Here is a 16,228-nt window from a genome sequence, read left to right on the forward strand (position 1 = left end):
AATAGGACAGAATAGACAAAAATATAGGAAATGAGTATTTTTGACTACGCCAGAAATAAAGAAGTGAGGATATGCCATTCTCACAAGTAATTCCAAGTTAAGTTTAACTTTATCATGTATTGCCATTCTAATGCTCTCTTGAAGTCCAAAGAGGAGCAAGAAATGCAATAGGCAATGAGATAAGCCTAAGGAAGCTATGTGACTGAGGGCAGGGCATCCTTTTGCTCCTCCCCAGTCTTCAGGTGTGTCACAGTTCATTTGGGAATGACATGTATGGTAGACTGGCAGAGGAATTAACAAGCTAGAGGGTATGTGTGGAAAAGGGAGGAAAAAGACATGCTTCTCCATGAGTTACTTCTGTGCTGTTTGCTCACCCATTTGCTCCAAGGGGTGGATTTTTATGCTTGCTTTACAAATCAAAAGAAGTTTAAATGGGAAGTTAGTTGTACTATCCTGTATGCATGCTCGCCCCTCACAATTTGGATTGTTGTTTTCTTAGTTGTAGTCAAAGTTAGAATGACCTCACCCATGTATATTCCACAAAGTAACCTTAACAAACTTTAGGTATTCTCAAAAATAGCTTTTACAGAAAGAAAACTTACACAGAAGAGCCCACCTGTATACGATCCAATTACAAAAAAGATCTCTGATTTTATTTCTTATATATTTTGCACAAACAGGAAAGAGAGACTGAAAGCTACTACACATGTTGAACTGCTGACAGGAAAAGAACCCAGTATATAAATCTAGAGTCTCCCCTCCATGTATTACCTTGGGCTACTATAACAAAACATCATAGACTGGGTGGCTTAAGCAACAATTTACTTCTCACAGTTGTAAAGCCTGGAAATCTGAGAACAGGGTGCCAGCATGGTTAAATTCTTGTTAGGGCTCTCTTCCTGTTTTGTAGACAGCTGACTTCTTGCTGCATCCTTACATGGAACAGAGAGGAAGCAGGCTTTCTGATGTCTCCTCTTATAAAGGCACTAATCCCATCATGAGGGCTTTACCCTTATGACCTCATCTAATACTAACTGCCTCCCAAATGCCTCATTTCCAAGTACTATCACATTGATGGTTAGGACTTTAACATAATACATTTTGGGGGGGAGGACACAAACATTCACTCCATAACTCATACTACACCAATCACTTATTGCATACCAGTATTGTTACATGAAAATACCAATGTTTATTCATATAAATATAGATGATTTATTTCCACATAAAACAATACTAATTTCTCCTGGCTCCGAAATCCTCATTCTTCATTATATCTTTTTGTTTGTTTTTTGAGACAAAGTTTTGCTCTTTTTGTCCAGGCTAGCGTGCAATGGCACAATCTCAGCTCACTGCAACCTCCGCATCCCAGGTTCAAGCGATTCTCCTGCCTCAGTCTCCCTGTCCCAAGTAGCTGGGATTATAGGCATGTGCCACCACTCCCAGCTAATTTTGTATATTTAGTAGAGATGAGGTTTCTCCACGTTGGTCAGGCTGGTCTTGAACTCCTCACCTCAGGTGATCTGCCCACCTTGGCCTCCCAAAGTGCTGGGATTACAGGCATGAGCCACCATGCCCAGCCTTCTTCACTGTATCTTGGTTCTTTTACTGTTGGCTTGCCTCAGCTATATTAGATGTTCAAACCATGAAGATCATATATCCTCATGTCCATGGAGATGGTACAGTAAGGTATCTACTGCTATACACCATTATGAGTGATACCTTTATCTACCTAAAGAGTCACTTTTCTTTATCTCACCCCCAAGTGTGTCAGCTGAAAGTGGCACCCTGTTTTGTCGAGAAGTTCCTTATATTTGATAGTTCTAGATCTGAGAAACAGACTCAAATTCTTTTTTCTGTGACCATAAATCAGGCTCAAAGCCCATAATGGACTTCACAATTCTACTTTGTTATATGTGATCAATGAATTATCTTTAAAACTATGTTGGAAGTAAAATATCAATAATCATTTGACATTTATGACACAGAGTCTTGCTCTGTCTCCTATGCTGGAGTGCAGTGGTGCAATCTCAGCTTGCAACCTCCACCTCCTGGGCTCAAGCAATTCTCCTGCCCCAGCCTCTCTAGTAGCTGGAATTACAGGTGCGCGCCACTGCACCCAGCTAATTTTTGTATTTTTTAGTACAGATGGGGTTTCAACAGTTGGTCAGACTGGTCTCAAACTCCTGACCTTATGATCTGTCCGCCTCAGCTTTTCAAAGTGCTGGGTTACAGGTGTGAGCCACCATGCCTGGCCAGTAATTCTTATCAAATGAAAAATGGTCTTCATTCACAATGACTGACCAAACTTCTGAGTTTCCTTCAGTTAATTTCAAATCCTGAGGTCAAAATCATGAATGACTTTTGCTCTTTGGCTTTCAAAGTGGGACACATCACCAAAAGGTCCCATATACACAAAATTTACATTATAGACAAAGACGTATTTGCCATATCTTTGATAGATTTAAAACAATTTTAGGCTTTTTCTTCAGCATGTGTATTCTGATGTCGAATCAGGGATGAACTCCGACTATATGCCTTCCCACATTTACTACATTCATATGGCTTCTCTGAAGAATGACTTCTCTGATGTCGAATAAGGTCTGACCCACTACTAAATGCCTTCCCACATTCATTACATTCATAGGGTTTCTCTCCAGTATGACTTCTTTCATGTAGAATAAGAGATGTGCGCTGACTAAAGGCTTTACCACATGTTTTGCATGTATATGGCTTCTCTCCAGTGTGAATTCTTTCATGTTGGGCAAGGTGTGCACTCTGGCTGAAGGCCTTCCCACACTGATCACATTCATAGGGTCTGTCTTCAGTATGAATTCTCTTATGTCGAGTGAGAGATATTCGGTGACTGAAGGCTTTTCCACATTCCTCGCACTGGTAGGGTTTTTCTCCAGTATGAATTCTTTGATGTTCAATAAGAAATGATTGGCGGCCAAAAACTTTACTACATTTATTGCATTTGAAAGGTTTCTCTTCAGAATGAATGTTCTGATGTATTTTAAGGTTTGCAGTTCCAGAAAACATCTTCCCACATTCCTTACACTCAAATAGTTTCTTTTTCCTTGTATGAACTTTCTGATGTTGAATAAGGGATGAACGCCGATTGCAGACCTTCTCACATTTATTACATTTGTATGGTTTTTCTCCATTATGAATTCTTAGATGCAGAATAAGGGTTGAAAGCCGCCTGAAGAACTTGTCACATTTATTACATTTATATGGTTTCTCTGAAGTGTGAATTCTCTGGTGAAGCATAAGGGGTGAAATCCTATTAAAGAATTTCCCACATTTTCTGCATTTATAAGGATTCTCTAAATGGTGACTTCTTTGCTGTAGACTCTGACTTAAGGCCTTCACACTTTCAGGGGTTTTCTCTCCAGCGTAAATTCTTTTATGTATAACAAAGACTGATTTCTTTTTGAAGCCTCTCCCACATTTATTATATTTATGTGTTTTCTTTCCATTATGAATTTTCTTATGAAGTAAAAGGGATGACATGTGACTGAAGGCTTTCCCGCACTTTCTGCACTGGCAGACATTCCCAACTATGTGAGTTTTCTGATGTGTACTGAAAGACTGACACTGACTCAAGGCCTTCCCACAGTCAAGAGTTTCCTTTCCATCATGAATTCTCCTATGTAGAATAAAAGTTGTTCTTTGATTGAAGCTTTCCCCACATTTATCACATTCATGGCTTTTCTTTCCATTGTGAATTCTCTGATGAAGTATGAGGGATGAGATTTGTCTGAAAGCTTTTCTACAATTACTGCATTCAAACGGCTTCTCTCCAGTATGAATGTTCTGATGAAGTTTAAGAGAGAAGCTTCGACTAAAGGTTTTACCACAGTCATTACATTTTAAAGGTTTCTTCCCTGAATGCCCTGTCTTAGGTTTTATTAGGACTAAATTTTGATTGCAGCCACTCTTTCGTGTAGCAACTTTTTGTTGTGCAGAAACTGGTTTCTGGCAGATTCTTTGCCCAGATTTGTAGCATTGATTTGGAGGTAACTTCTTGGTCTCAACCTTAGACCCCGAGTCTGAAAGACAACAGGAAATTAAATGTTTCTGCTTTCCTGTGCTGAAAAAAAATGAAGATCCTACAATATAAATGCAGTTATCATTATTAATCATAACAAGTTATGATTACCAAAACAATAACTTTTTAGTGTTTTATCATGGTTTTGATGACCATATTAAAGGCTGTACAGAGATATTTAATAACCAGAATTCAGAACAGTCTATTTGAAAATGAGTAAGTCAAGATTTTATTTGTAGAATAACTTTTTTTTTTTTTTTTTTTGAGACGGAGTTTCGCTCTTGTTACCCAGGCTGGAGTGCAATGACGCGATCTCGGCTCACTGCAACCTCCGCCTCCCAGGTTCAGGCAATTCTCCTGCCTCAGCCTCCTGAGTCGCTGGGATTACAGGCATGCGCCACCATGCCCAGCTAATTTTTTGTATTTTTAGTAGAGACGGGGTTTCACCATGTTGACCAGGATGGTCTCAATCTCTTGACCTCGTGATCCACCCGCCTCGGCCTCCCACAGTGCTGGGATTACAGGCTTGAGCCACCGTGCCCGGCCTTGTAGAATAACTTTTATGCCATATACTGCACAATGAACTCCACAGGTTGGTAATTTGATAAACATATGTTTATTAGAGAAGATGTCTAGAAAAGACAAATCTACAGAGACAAAAGGTAAGTGGTTGCCTGGGGCTCGAGGTAGGAATGGGGATTAACTGTAAATGGGCATGAGGAATCTAATAGCAGCGATAAAAATGTTCTACAACTGGATTATGTTGATAGTTACACACTCTGTAAATTTAGCCAAAATAATTTAATTATATTCCAGATATAGTTACTTTTATGATGTTTACCTCAATAAAGCTGTAGATTTTAAAAAATGTATTCTTAAGACCAATTAAAAAGAACTAGTAACAATTAGAATTGAGTACAGTCATGTGTTGCTTAACAATGGGATATGTTGTAAGAAATGCATTGTCAGGCAATTTCCTCATTGTGCAAACATCTTAGAGTACATTTACATAAACCTAGACAGTACTGCCAACTAAACACCTATGATATATTATATAGCCTATTGTTCTTAGGCTATAAACCTGTACACGATGTTACTGAATTGAATCCTGTAGGCAGTTTTAACACTCTAAGTATTTGTGTATCTAAATATATGTAAATGTAGAAAAGTTACAGTAAAAATACAGTTTTATGATCTCATAGAACCATGGCCATATATGTAGTCTGTTATTGACTGGACTGAAACATCATTATGAAGCATATGACTATATTTAGATATTTAAAAAGGAGAAGACTTTAAACTAGCAAGAAGCAGGAAAAAACTCAGAAAAATAGGTAGGAGATTAAGCTAAAAAGAAGAAATCTATTATTTAGTAAAACAGACCAATGTAGCATAGGGTATAAAAGTCCAAGATTATATAAAATAACTAGTTGTGTGTCAAACTGACTATACAGCCTGAGTGAATGTGGCATGATAAACAGAGGCTTTAGAATTATGCTGTCCAATATAGTAGCCATTAGTCACTTGTAGCTACTGAACAATTGAAATGTGGCTGGTTTAAGGTATACTATGAGTATAAAATATATGCCAGATTGTGAAGATTTACTGCAAAAAGAAGTGTAAAATATCTCATTGTAAAAATATAGGTTATATGATATAATATGTTGGATATATTAGGTTAAATAAATATATTACTAAAATTAATTTTACCTGTTTGTGTTAGGAAGTTCTTGTATTGCTATAAATAAATACCTGAATGGGTAATTTATAAACAAATAGGTTTATTTGGCTCAAAGTTCTGCAGGCTGTACAAGCATGGTGCTGGCACCTTCTTGGCTTCTTGGGAGGCCTCAGTGAGCTCTTACTCGTGGTGAAAGACAAAGTAGGAGAAGGCACATCACGTGGTGAAACACGGAGAAAGAGAGTGTGGATGAGGTGCCACATATTACAACAACCAGCTTTTGTAAGAACTCACTCCCTATTGCTAAGACATCACCAAGGGAATGGTGCCAAACCATTCATGAGAAATCCACCCCCATGATCCAATCACCTCCCACCAGACCTCACCTCCAACATTGGGGATTAAGTTTCAACATGAGATTTCAACATGGAACACAGATCCAAACCATATCACTGTTTTTAAATTTTTCTTTTAATGTGGATACTAAAAATGTTTTCAGTACACATGTGGCTCACATTATATTTCTATTTCTAGCTGTGCTTTAAAGGCAGACATTACTGGATTAACAGAGGTGATGTTCATTTAACTACATAACCTTGTGACACACTCGTTAACTTTATTACCATAAGCATATTACCTTTAAAATATAAATATAATCACCTATCACACAAGGTTTTCATGAGAATTGGAAATAATATGCAAACTTTCTGGCACATGCTATGACTTAATCTGCCATTCCAGTATTCAAAAAGCTGAGAACCAAAGCTTTCTTTCCTTTTGGAATGTTTGGACATTTGGAGTGAAACCCCATATGAAATGTAATGAGGCTATTCATAGCCTCCATTTATTGCTCTTAGGAAGTCTAGTCATTTGTCTTTGTAGCTACCTCCATGTGTTTGATTTTGGGGTGCTGCTCCAGCCCCTGCTGGAGTTATGTTATGTCACATATAGTATACGGAGTATGTTATGTCACATTTAGGATGTGACCTGTTTACCTTCCTAAAATCTGTACAATTCTGAATTGTAAAACACATCTTGCTTCAAGGGTTCTAGAGAAAGCTTTGTGGATCTGCAGTTGCTTAATAACTGGTAGTGGCTGCCATTATAATTATTATTAGTAGAAATTCCACAAAATAACCAGACAAAATAAGGAATTAACACAGGAAGATAATGGAAATGTTTACAGTGAAGCTAGCAGCATCAGCAAAACAAGAAATTCATCCGATTGTGGATTCATCCTATACTCCTTCCCACCCCACATTCCATTAAGTCACATCAATTAAGCTGCTTCTCCCACTCACATTTTCCTAAAACTCTTAGCTTCCCTTCCTTTATCTTTGTACCTTCCTTTGTTCCTTCCAGTGTGGAATACTAACATATCCCCTCAGCCCATCTCCCCATCTTCAATGTCTAAGTACTTAAACCACACCGTATGCCAAAATTAATCCCAGGTGCATTAGTTCAATATGAAAGTACACAATCATTAAAAACAAAGTAAGATAATATGAAAGATACCCCAAATTTTAGAAACTAGATGGATTTCTAACTATGGAAATAAAAAGAAAAATTACAATATGAATGCCAACACTTCCAATCACACAAAAATGAAAAAACTTTCATATAACAAAAATAAGAGGTAAGTGAAACAAAAAGTCTTAGGAAAGAATAGGGAAATATTTGAAGTAAAATGTAATGTCAAATGGTTAATGCATTTTCTATATGAAAGCTCACTATACAATCAGAAAATAAAAATCAAAGTCACTGCTAGATAAAAACGGAAAGATCATGAAAAATAATTCACAAGAATAAGAAAAACAGAAAACAAATGTTAGTAAATCTACAAGAACAATTTATGGCCTATCCAGTATGGGTAAACCAATGCGGATATACACTCTATCCACAAGGGCTCAAGAAACAAACTGGTACTTGGGAGGCTGAGGCAGGAGAACTACTTGAGCCCAGGAGTCTAAGGCTGCAGTGAGCCATGACTGCACCACACACTCCAGCCTGGGTAACAGAAGACCCTGTCTCCTTAAAAAAACAAACAAACATGGTGGCTCACGCCTGTAATCCCAGCACCTTGGGAGACTGACGTGGGCAGATCATGAGGTCTGGATTTCGAGATGAGTTTGGCCAACATGGTAAAACCCTGTCTCTACTAAAAATACAAAAATTAGCCAGGAGTGGTGGCGCACGCCTGTAATTCTAGCTACTCAGGTTGAGGCACAAGAATTGCTTGAATCTGGGAGGTAGAGATTGCAGTGAGTCAAGATTGGGCCAATGAACTCCAGCCTGGGCAACAGAGTGAGACTCCATCTCAAAAAACAAATAAACAAACAAAACAACAACGAAAAAGAAGAAAGCAGAGGAGCCACATGGCTAAACAGAGCCCTCCAGCAATTGTCCCCTCTGCAGTAACACCAAATTGAACAACTATCCACACAAGAAAGCACTTTCATAGGAGCCAAAAATTAGGTGAGCAATCAAAGTATCTGGTTTTAACATCGTATTCAAAGAAAGAGGCACTGTCAAAGAAAGAGTTACTGACGAGGGTAGAAAAGATAGTCATAATTTGCCTGCACCATCCCTCCCCCAATGCCTGGCAGTGCAGCATGGCAACAAGAGAGAATCTGTGTGTTTGGAGGAGGAAGAATGGAGTGATTGTGAGACTTTGCATTAGAACTCAGTGTTGCCTTGTCACAGCAGAAAGCAACATGGGGCAGAATTTGGCCAGCACCCTCAGAGGAAGCATTTAGATCAGATCTAGCCTGAGAGGAATTGTCCACCACAGTGGTGGAAACTTGAGTTCCAGCAAGTACCTCCACCACAGACTAAAACACTCTGGTGTCCTAAGTAAATGTGAAAGGCAGTCTCGGCCACAAGGACTGTAATTTCTGGGCAAGTCCTAGTGCTGTGCTTCGCTCAGAACCAGTGGACTTGGGGTACATGCTACCCAGTGACACATGACACACTAGTGACACATCAGCTAGGGTGGCCAAGAGAGTGTTTGTATCAACTCTCTCCCAACTCCAGGCAGCACAGCTGGCAGCTCCAGGAGAAGAGGGAAGAGTAAAACGGACATTGTTTTGCAACTTGGATATTAGCTCAACCACAGTAAAATAAAGTAACAAGCAGTGTCCTGAAGGCCTCATTCTAGGCCATAGCTCCTGGACAAGGTTTCTAGACCTACCCTGGGCCACAAGGCAACTTGTTGCCTGGAAGGGAAAGACGGGTCTGGAAGAATTTACCACCTGATAAATTAAGACCTCTTGGGCCTTGAATAAACATCCGTGGTAGCCAGACAGCAGCAGCCACAGGCCTTGGGCAACAATGAGTACTATGCTGGCTTTGGGTTGGACCCAGCACAGTCCCAGTGGTGGTGGTCATGGGAGTGTTTGTATCACCCCTTTCCCAACTCTAGGCAGCTCAGCACAGAGAGAGAGAGACTCCATTCATTCAGGGAAAGTAAGGGAAAAGAATAAGACTTCCTGGTAATCTAGGGAATTCTCTTGGATCCTACCAAAGACCACCAAGACAGTACATCTGTGAGTCTACAAAAGTCACAGAGTTACTGGTCATGGGGTGACTCTAATGCAAATATGGCTGCAACAAACAAAGACACACCCTAGCACCTTTGAATACATGGAAAGTCTTCTCTGGAAGGACCAGGACAAGCCCAGACTACAAAGATAAGAATACCTAACTCATCAATGACCAGATACTGACAAACATCCATAAGCATCATGACCATCCAGGAAAAGATGACCTTACCAAATGAACTAAATAAGGCATCAGTGCCCAATTCTGGCGTGACAGAGATAATGTGATCATTCAGACAGATAATTCAAAATAGCTATCTTGGCCAGGCATGGTGGCTCATGCCTATAATTCCAGCACTTTGGGAGGCTGAGCTGGGTGGATCATCTAAGGTCAGGAATTCGAGACCAGCCTGACCAACATGGTGAAACCCCGTCTCTACTAAAAATCAAAAAAATTAACTGGGCATAGTGGGACACCCCTATAATCCCAGCTGCTCAGGAGGCTGAGGTATGAGAATCGCTTGAACCCAGGAGGTAGAGGTTGCAGTGGGCTGAGATCAAGCCACTGTACTCCAGCCTGGGGGACAGAGAGAAACTCTGTTTCAAAGACACACACACACACACACGTGCGTGCCATTTTGAGGAAGCTCAACAAAATCCAAGATAACACAGAGCAGGAATTCAGAATCCTATCAGATAAATTTTAAAAAGAGATTGAAATAATTAAAAAGAAGCAGAAATTCTGGAGCTGAAAAATTCAACTGACAAACTGAAGAATACATCAGAGTCTCTCAACAGCAGAATTGATCAAGCAGAAGAAATAATTAGTGAGCTTGATGACAGGCTATTTGAAAATAGTCAGTTAAAGGAGTCAAAGGAATGAATAATAAGGAAGCATGCCTACAAGATCTAGTAAATAGTCCCAAAAGGGTGTATCTAGGAGTTAGTGGCCTTAAACAGAAAGTAGAGAGACTGGAGTAGAAAGTGTATTCAGAGATAGTAACAGAGAACTTTCCAAATGTAGAGAAGGATGTCAAAATTCAAGTACAAGTAGGTTATAGAACACCAAGCAACTTTAATCCAGAGGAGGCCATCTTAGATAATTTAATAAACTCCTAAACGTCAGGGATAAAGACATGACCCTAAAAGCAGCAAGAGAAAAGAAACAAATAACATACAGAGGAACTCTAATACATCTGGCAGCAGATTGCTCAGTGGAAACCTTATAGGCCAGGAGAGAGAATTATGATATATTTAAAGTGCTGAAGAAAACAAAAACCTTTATCCTGGAATATTATATCCAGTGAAAATGCCCTTCAAACATCAAGGAGAAATAAAAACTTTCCTAGATAAACAAAAGCTGACAGATTTTATCAACACCAGACCTATCCTACATGAAACACTATAGGGAGTTCATCAATCTGAAAGAAAATGTTAATGAGCAGTAAGAAATCATCCGAACACACAAAACTTACTATTAATAGTAAGTGCACAGATAAATACAAAATATTGTAACACTGTAATTGTGATGTGTAAACTACTCATATCTTAGGAGGACTAAAAGATGGACTGATAAAAAATGGCAACTACAACAACTTATGACACACACAGTATTATAATATAAACAACAAAAAGTTAAAAAGCAGGGGAGATGAAGTTAAAGTATAAAGTTTTTATTAATTTTGCTCTTTGCTTCTTGGTTTGTTTTTGTTAAACTGTCACCAGTTTAAATTAATGGGTTATAAGATGTTATTTACAAGCCTCATGCTAAATAAAAAAATATATAAGAGATACACAAAAATATAATTCAAGAAATTAAAACATACCATCAGAGGAAATCACTTTCACAAAAAGGAAGACAAGAAGGAAAAAGAAAAGGCCACAAAACAACCAAAACAAATAGCAAAATGTCAGTAGTAGGTCCTTCCTTACAAATATTAAATGAACATAGACTAATCTCCAATCAAAAGCCACATAATGGCTGCATGAATTTTAAAAAGGATCCAAAGATCTATTCCCAACAAGAAACATGCTTTCCCTATAAGAAACACACATAGACTAAAAATAAAGGGAGAGAAGAAAAATCCCATGCAAATGAAAACCAAAATAGAGCAGGAGCAGCTATACTTAGAGCTTAAGACAAAAAGTATAGAAAGATACAAAGAAAGTCATATAATGCTAAAGGGAACAATTCAGCAAAAGGATATAACAATTGTAAATATATACACACCCAACAATGGAACAGCCAGATACATAAATCAAGTATTTTCAGAGCTAAAGAGAGAGAGAGATAGACCCCAATACAATAATTGTTGGAGACTTAATTACTTCATTTTCAGCACTGCACAAATCATCCAGACAGAAAATCAACAAAGAAACATCGGACCTAATGGACCTAATAGATATTTACAGACAATTTCATCCAATGACTACAGGTTACACATTCTCCTCAGCACATGGATAATTCTCAAGTATAGACCATAACATATTAGGATACAAGACAAGTCTTAAAAACTCAAAAAAAGCTGGTTGCAGTGGTTCACAACTGTAATCTCAGCACTTTGGGAGGCTGAGGTGGGTGGATTGCTTGAGCTCAATAGTTCAAGACCAGCCTGGGCACCATGGTGAAATTCCATCTTTTAAAAAAATATAAAAATTAACCAGGCATGGGGGCGCATGCCTGTAGTCCCAGCCACTCAGTAGGCCAAGGTGGGAGTATTGCTTGAGCCTAGAAAGTTGAGGGTGCAGTGAGTAGTGACAGAACAAGACTCTGTCTCAAGAAAAAAAAATCTCTCAAATTGAAATCACACTAAGTATCTTCTCTGACCACAATGGAACAAAACTAGAAATCAACAATGAGAAGAACTTTGGAAAGTATACACACACATTGAAATTAATATAATCCTGAATGACCAGTGAGTCAATAAATTTTTTTTTTTTGAGATAGAGTTTTGCTCTTGTTGCCTAGGCTGGAGTGCAATGGCGCAATCTGGGCTCACTGCAACCTCTGCCTCCCATTGTTCAAGTGATTCTCCTGCCTCAGACTCCCGAGTAGCTGGAATTACAGGCAGCTACCACTGCGTCCAGCTAATTTTTTTATATTTTTTGTAGAGACGGGGTTTCACCATGTTGACCAGGATGGTCTCGATCTCTTGACCTCGTGATCCACCCGCCTCGGCCTCCCAAANGAGTAGCTGGGATTACAGTGACCCACCACCATGCTGGGCTAATTTTTGTATTTTTAGTAGAGATGGGGTTTTGCCATGGTGGCCAGGGTAGTCTCAAACTCCTGACCTCAGGTGATTGCCTTCCTCAGCCTCCCAAAGTACTGGAATTACAGGTGCGAGCCACCACGCCCAGCCTGAAAAAATTTCTCAATTAAAATTTAAAAATTCCTTAAAACAAATGATAATGAAAACACAACATATGAAAACATGCTGTAACCTATGGGATATAGCAAAAGCGGGATGAAGAGATTTTGTAACAGTAAACGCCTATACCAAAAAAGTAGAAAAACTTTAAATAACCTAATGATGCATCTTAAAAAAACTAGAAAAAACAAACCAAACCCCAAATTAGCAGAAAAAAATAATAAGGATCAGAGCAAAGAGAAATGAAATTTAAATTAAAAAACGACAAAATATCAACAAAATGAAATTTTTTCAAAAAGGTACACAGAATTGACAAGCTTTCAAGCAGATTAAGAAAAATGGAGATGAGACCGAAATAAATAAAACCAGAGATGCAAAAGGAGTGATTACAACTGACAGTACAGAAACTCAAAGGATCATTAGAGACTACTATGAGCAATCTAGGTCAATACATTAGAAAACCTAGAAGAAATAGATAAATTCCTAGATGCATACAACCTACCAAGACTGAATCATGAAGACATCCAAAACCTGAACAGAGCAATAACAAACAATGAGACTGAACCTGTAATAAAATCTCCCAACAAAGAAATGTCCAGGACCTGATAGCTTCGCTGTTGAGTTTTACCAAAAAAAATTTTTTTTTGGAGATGGAGTTTTGCTCTTGTTGCCCAGGCTGGAGTGCAATGGTGGGATCTCGGCTCACCACAATCTCTGCCTCCTCGGTTCAAGTGGTTCTCCTGCCTCAGCCTTCCAAGGAGCTGGGATTAAAGGCATGCACCACCATGCCGAGCTAATTACGTATTTTTAGTAGAGACAGGGTTTCTACATGTTGGTTAGGCTGGTCTCAAATTCCCGACCTCAGGTGATCTATCTACCTCAGCCTCTCAAAGTGCTGGGATTACAGGTGTGAGCCACCGTGCCCAGCCAAGTTTAACCAAATATTTAAAGAAAAACTAATACCTGTCCTACTCAAACTATCCCAAAAAACTTCCAAACTCATTCTACAAGGCCAGTATTACCCTATCAAAATAAAAAGGAGATCTACAGGCCAATATCTTTCATGAATATTAATACAAGAATCTTCCACAAAATACTAGCAAACTGAATCCAACAACACATTAAAGAGATCATTCATCATGAACAAGAGGGATTCATCCCAGGAATGCACGGATGCTTCAACATATGCAAATCAATAATATATATATAAACAGAATGAAGGACAAAAAAATATATGATCACTTCAGTTGATGCTGAAAAGCATTTGATACAATTTAACGTCCCTTCATGACATGATCTTTAAAAAACTGGGTACCGAGGAACATTCTTCAACATAATAAAAGACATATATAACAAATCCATGGCTAGTATACTGAATGGAAAAAAACTTGAAAGGCTTTCCTCTAAGATCAGGAACATGAAAAGAATGTCCACTTTCATAACTGTTATTCAGCATTCAACATAGCAGTGGAAGTCCTAGCTATAGCAGAAAAAAGAAAGAAATAAACAGCATCCAATAAACAGATCCAAGTTGGAAAGGAAGACATCAAATTATCCTTCTTTGCAGATGATATGATCTTTTAGTTGGAAAATCATAAAAACTCCACCTAGAAACTATTAGAACTGATAATTTTAGTAAAGTTGCAGGATACGAAATCAACATAAAAATCCAGCACCATTTCTATATTTCTATTTCTATATTTTCAGATATATTTCTATATATCTGAAAAAGAAATCAAGTAATCCTATTTACAATACCTACAGTGAAAGAACTCTACAGTGAAAGCTACAAAACCCTGATGCAAGACATTGATGAGGACACAAAAATATGGAAAGATAGTCCATGCACATGGATTTGAAGAATAATTATTAGTAAAATGTCCATACTACACAAATTCATCTACAGATTAAATGCAATCCCTATCAAAATACCAGAGACATTCCTCACAGGAATAGAAAAATAATCCTAAAATTTATAAGGAACCAGAAAAGACCCAGAATAGCCAAAGCCATCCTGAGCAAAAAGAATAAAACTGTAGGAATCATATTACCTAAGTTCAAATTACAATACAGAGCGAAAGCAACCAAAAACAGCATGGTACTGGGATGAAAACATACACACAGACCATTGGAACAGAATAGGGAACCCAGAAATAAATCCATACATCTACAGTCAACTCATTTTCAACAAAGATATTACAAATATACATTGGGGAAGGGACAGTCTCTTCAATAAATAGTGCTGAGAAAACTGGATATCCACATGCAGAAGACACTAGATCCCTATCTCCTGCCATATGCAAAAATCAAAGCAAAATGGAACAAAGACAAATCTAAGACCAGAACAATGAAACTACTAAAACAAAACACTGGCAAAAGTCTCTAGGACATTGGGGGCAAAGATTTATCGAGTAATATCCCACAAACACAGGCAATGAAACTAAAAATGGACTAATAGAATCATATCAAGTTAAAAAGCTTGGGCACAGCAAAGGAAACAATCAACAAAGTGAAGAGACAGAATGGGAGAAAATATTTGCAAACTACCCATCTGACAAGGGATTGATAACCACAGAATACATAAGAAGCTCAAACAACTCTATAGGAAAAAAAATACCATAATCCAATTAAAAATGGACAAAAGATCTGACTAGACATTTCTCAAAAGAACACATACAAATGGCAAACAGGCATATGAAAAAGTGCTCAACATCACTGATCATTGGAAAAATGGAAATCAAAATTACATGGTATCATCTCACCCCAGTTAAAATGACTTTTATCCCAAAGCAGGCAACAACAAATGCTGGTGAGGATATGGAGAAAGAGAAACCCTCATACTCTGTGGGAATGTAAATTAGTACAGACACTACTGAGAACACTATGGTGAGGTTCCTCAAAAAACTAAAAACACAACTAGTGTATGATTCAGCAATCCTTCCGCTGCTTGGTGTATTCCCCCCCAAAAAATAAATTCGTATATCAAAAACATCTCTGCATTTCCATGTTTATTACAGCACTATTCACAATAGCCACATGACCATCAATACAGTCACGGAGTAGTATTTAGCCATAAAAAAGGATGAGATCCTGTAATCTGCAAGAACATGGATGGAACTCAAAGACATTAAGTGATATAAGCCAGACACAGAAAGACAACCTTCACAGATTCTCATTTGTGAGAGCTAAAAATTAAAACAATTTAATTCATGGATATGAGAGTAGAAGGATGGTTACCAGAGGCTGGGAAGGGGAGACGGAAAAAAGGGGATGGTTAATGGGTACAAAAATATAGTTAGATGCAATAAATATAATCTACAATTTGATAGCACAACAGGGTGAATACAGGCAGCAATGCATTGTTGTGCATTTTAAAATAACTGAGGGAGTACAATAGGAATGTTTGCAACAGAACAATAAAAGCTTGAGGTGATAGTACCTTATATACCCTGATGTGATTCTTACACATTATATGCCTGTATTGAAACAACCTATGTACCCTGTAAATATTAACATTTATATATACCTTCTATATACCTGTAAAAATTAAAGAGAAAAAAATTTAAAAAGGCAAACTGCCAAG

The 16,228-nt window shown here is 38.1% G+C and overlaps 1 protein-coding gene across 4 annotated transcripts in view; it reads right to left on the bottom strand.

Moving 5' to 3' along the window:
• Nucleotides 1-1,530: 1,530 nt before the first annotated feature.
• The window catches only part of ZNF667 (zinc finger protein 667), a 35,929-nt gene continuing 21,231 nt past the window's right edge, over nucleotides 1,531-16,228 (bottom strand). For all 4 annotated transcript variants that reach the window (XM_037745034.1, XM_037745035.1, XM_017546650.2 and 1 more), the window contains one exon: nucleotides 1,531-4,055. In XM_037745034.1, coding sequence (XP_037600962.1) covers nucleotides 2,476-4,055 — 1,580 coding nt within the window. In that variant the 3' untranslated portion in view covers nucleotides 1,531-2,475. The remainder of the gene's footprint in view (nucleotides 4,056-16,228) is intronic.

Source organism: Cebus imitator, unplaced genomic scaffold (genome assembly GCF_001604975.1).
Source record: "Cebus imitator isolate Cc_AM_T3 unplaced genomic scaffold, Cebus_imitator-1.0 Scaffold190, whole genome shotgun sequence".
Taxonomy (NCBI): Eukaryota; Metazoa; Chordata; class Mammalia; order Primates; family Cebidae; genus Cebus; species Cebus imitator.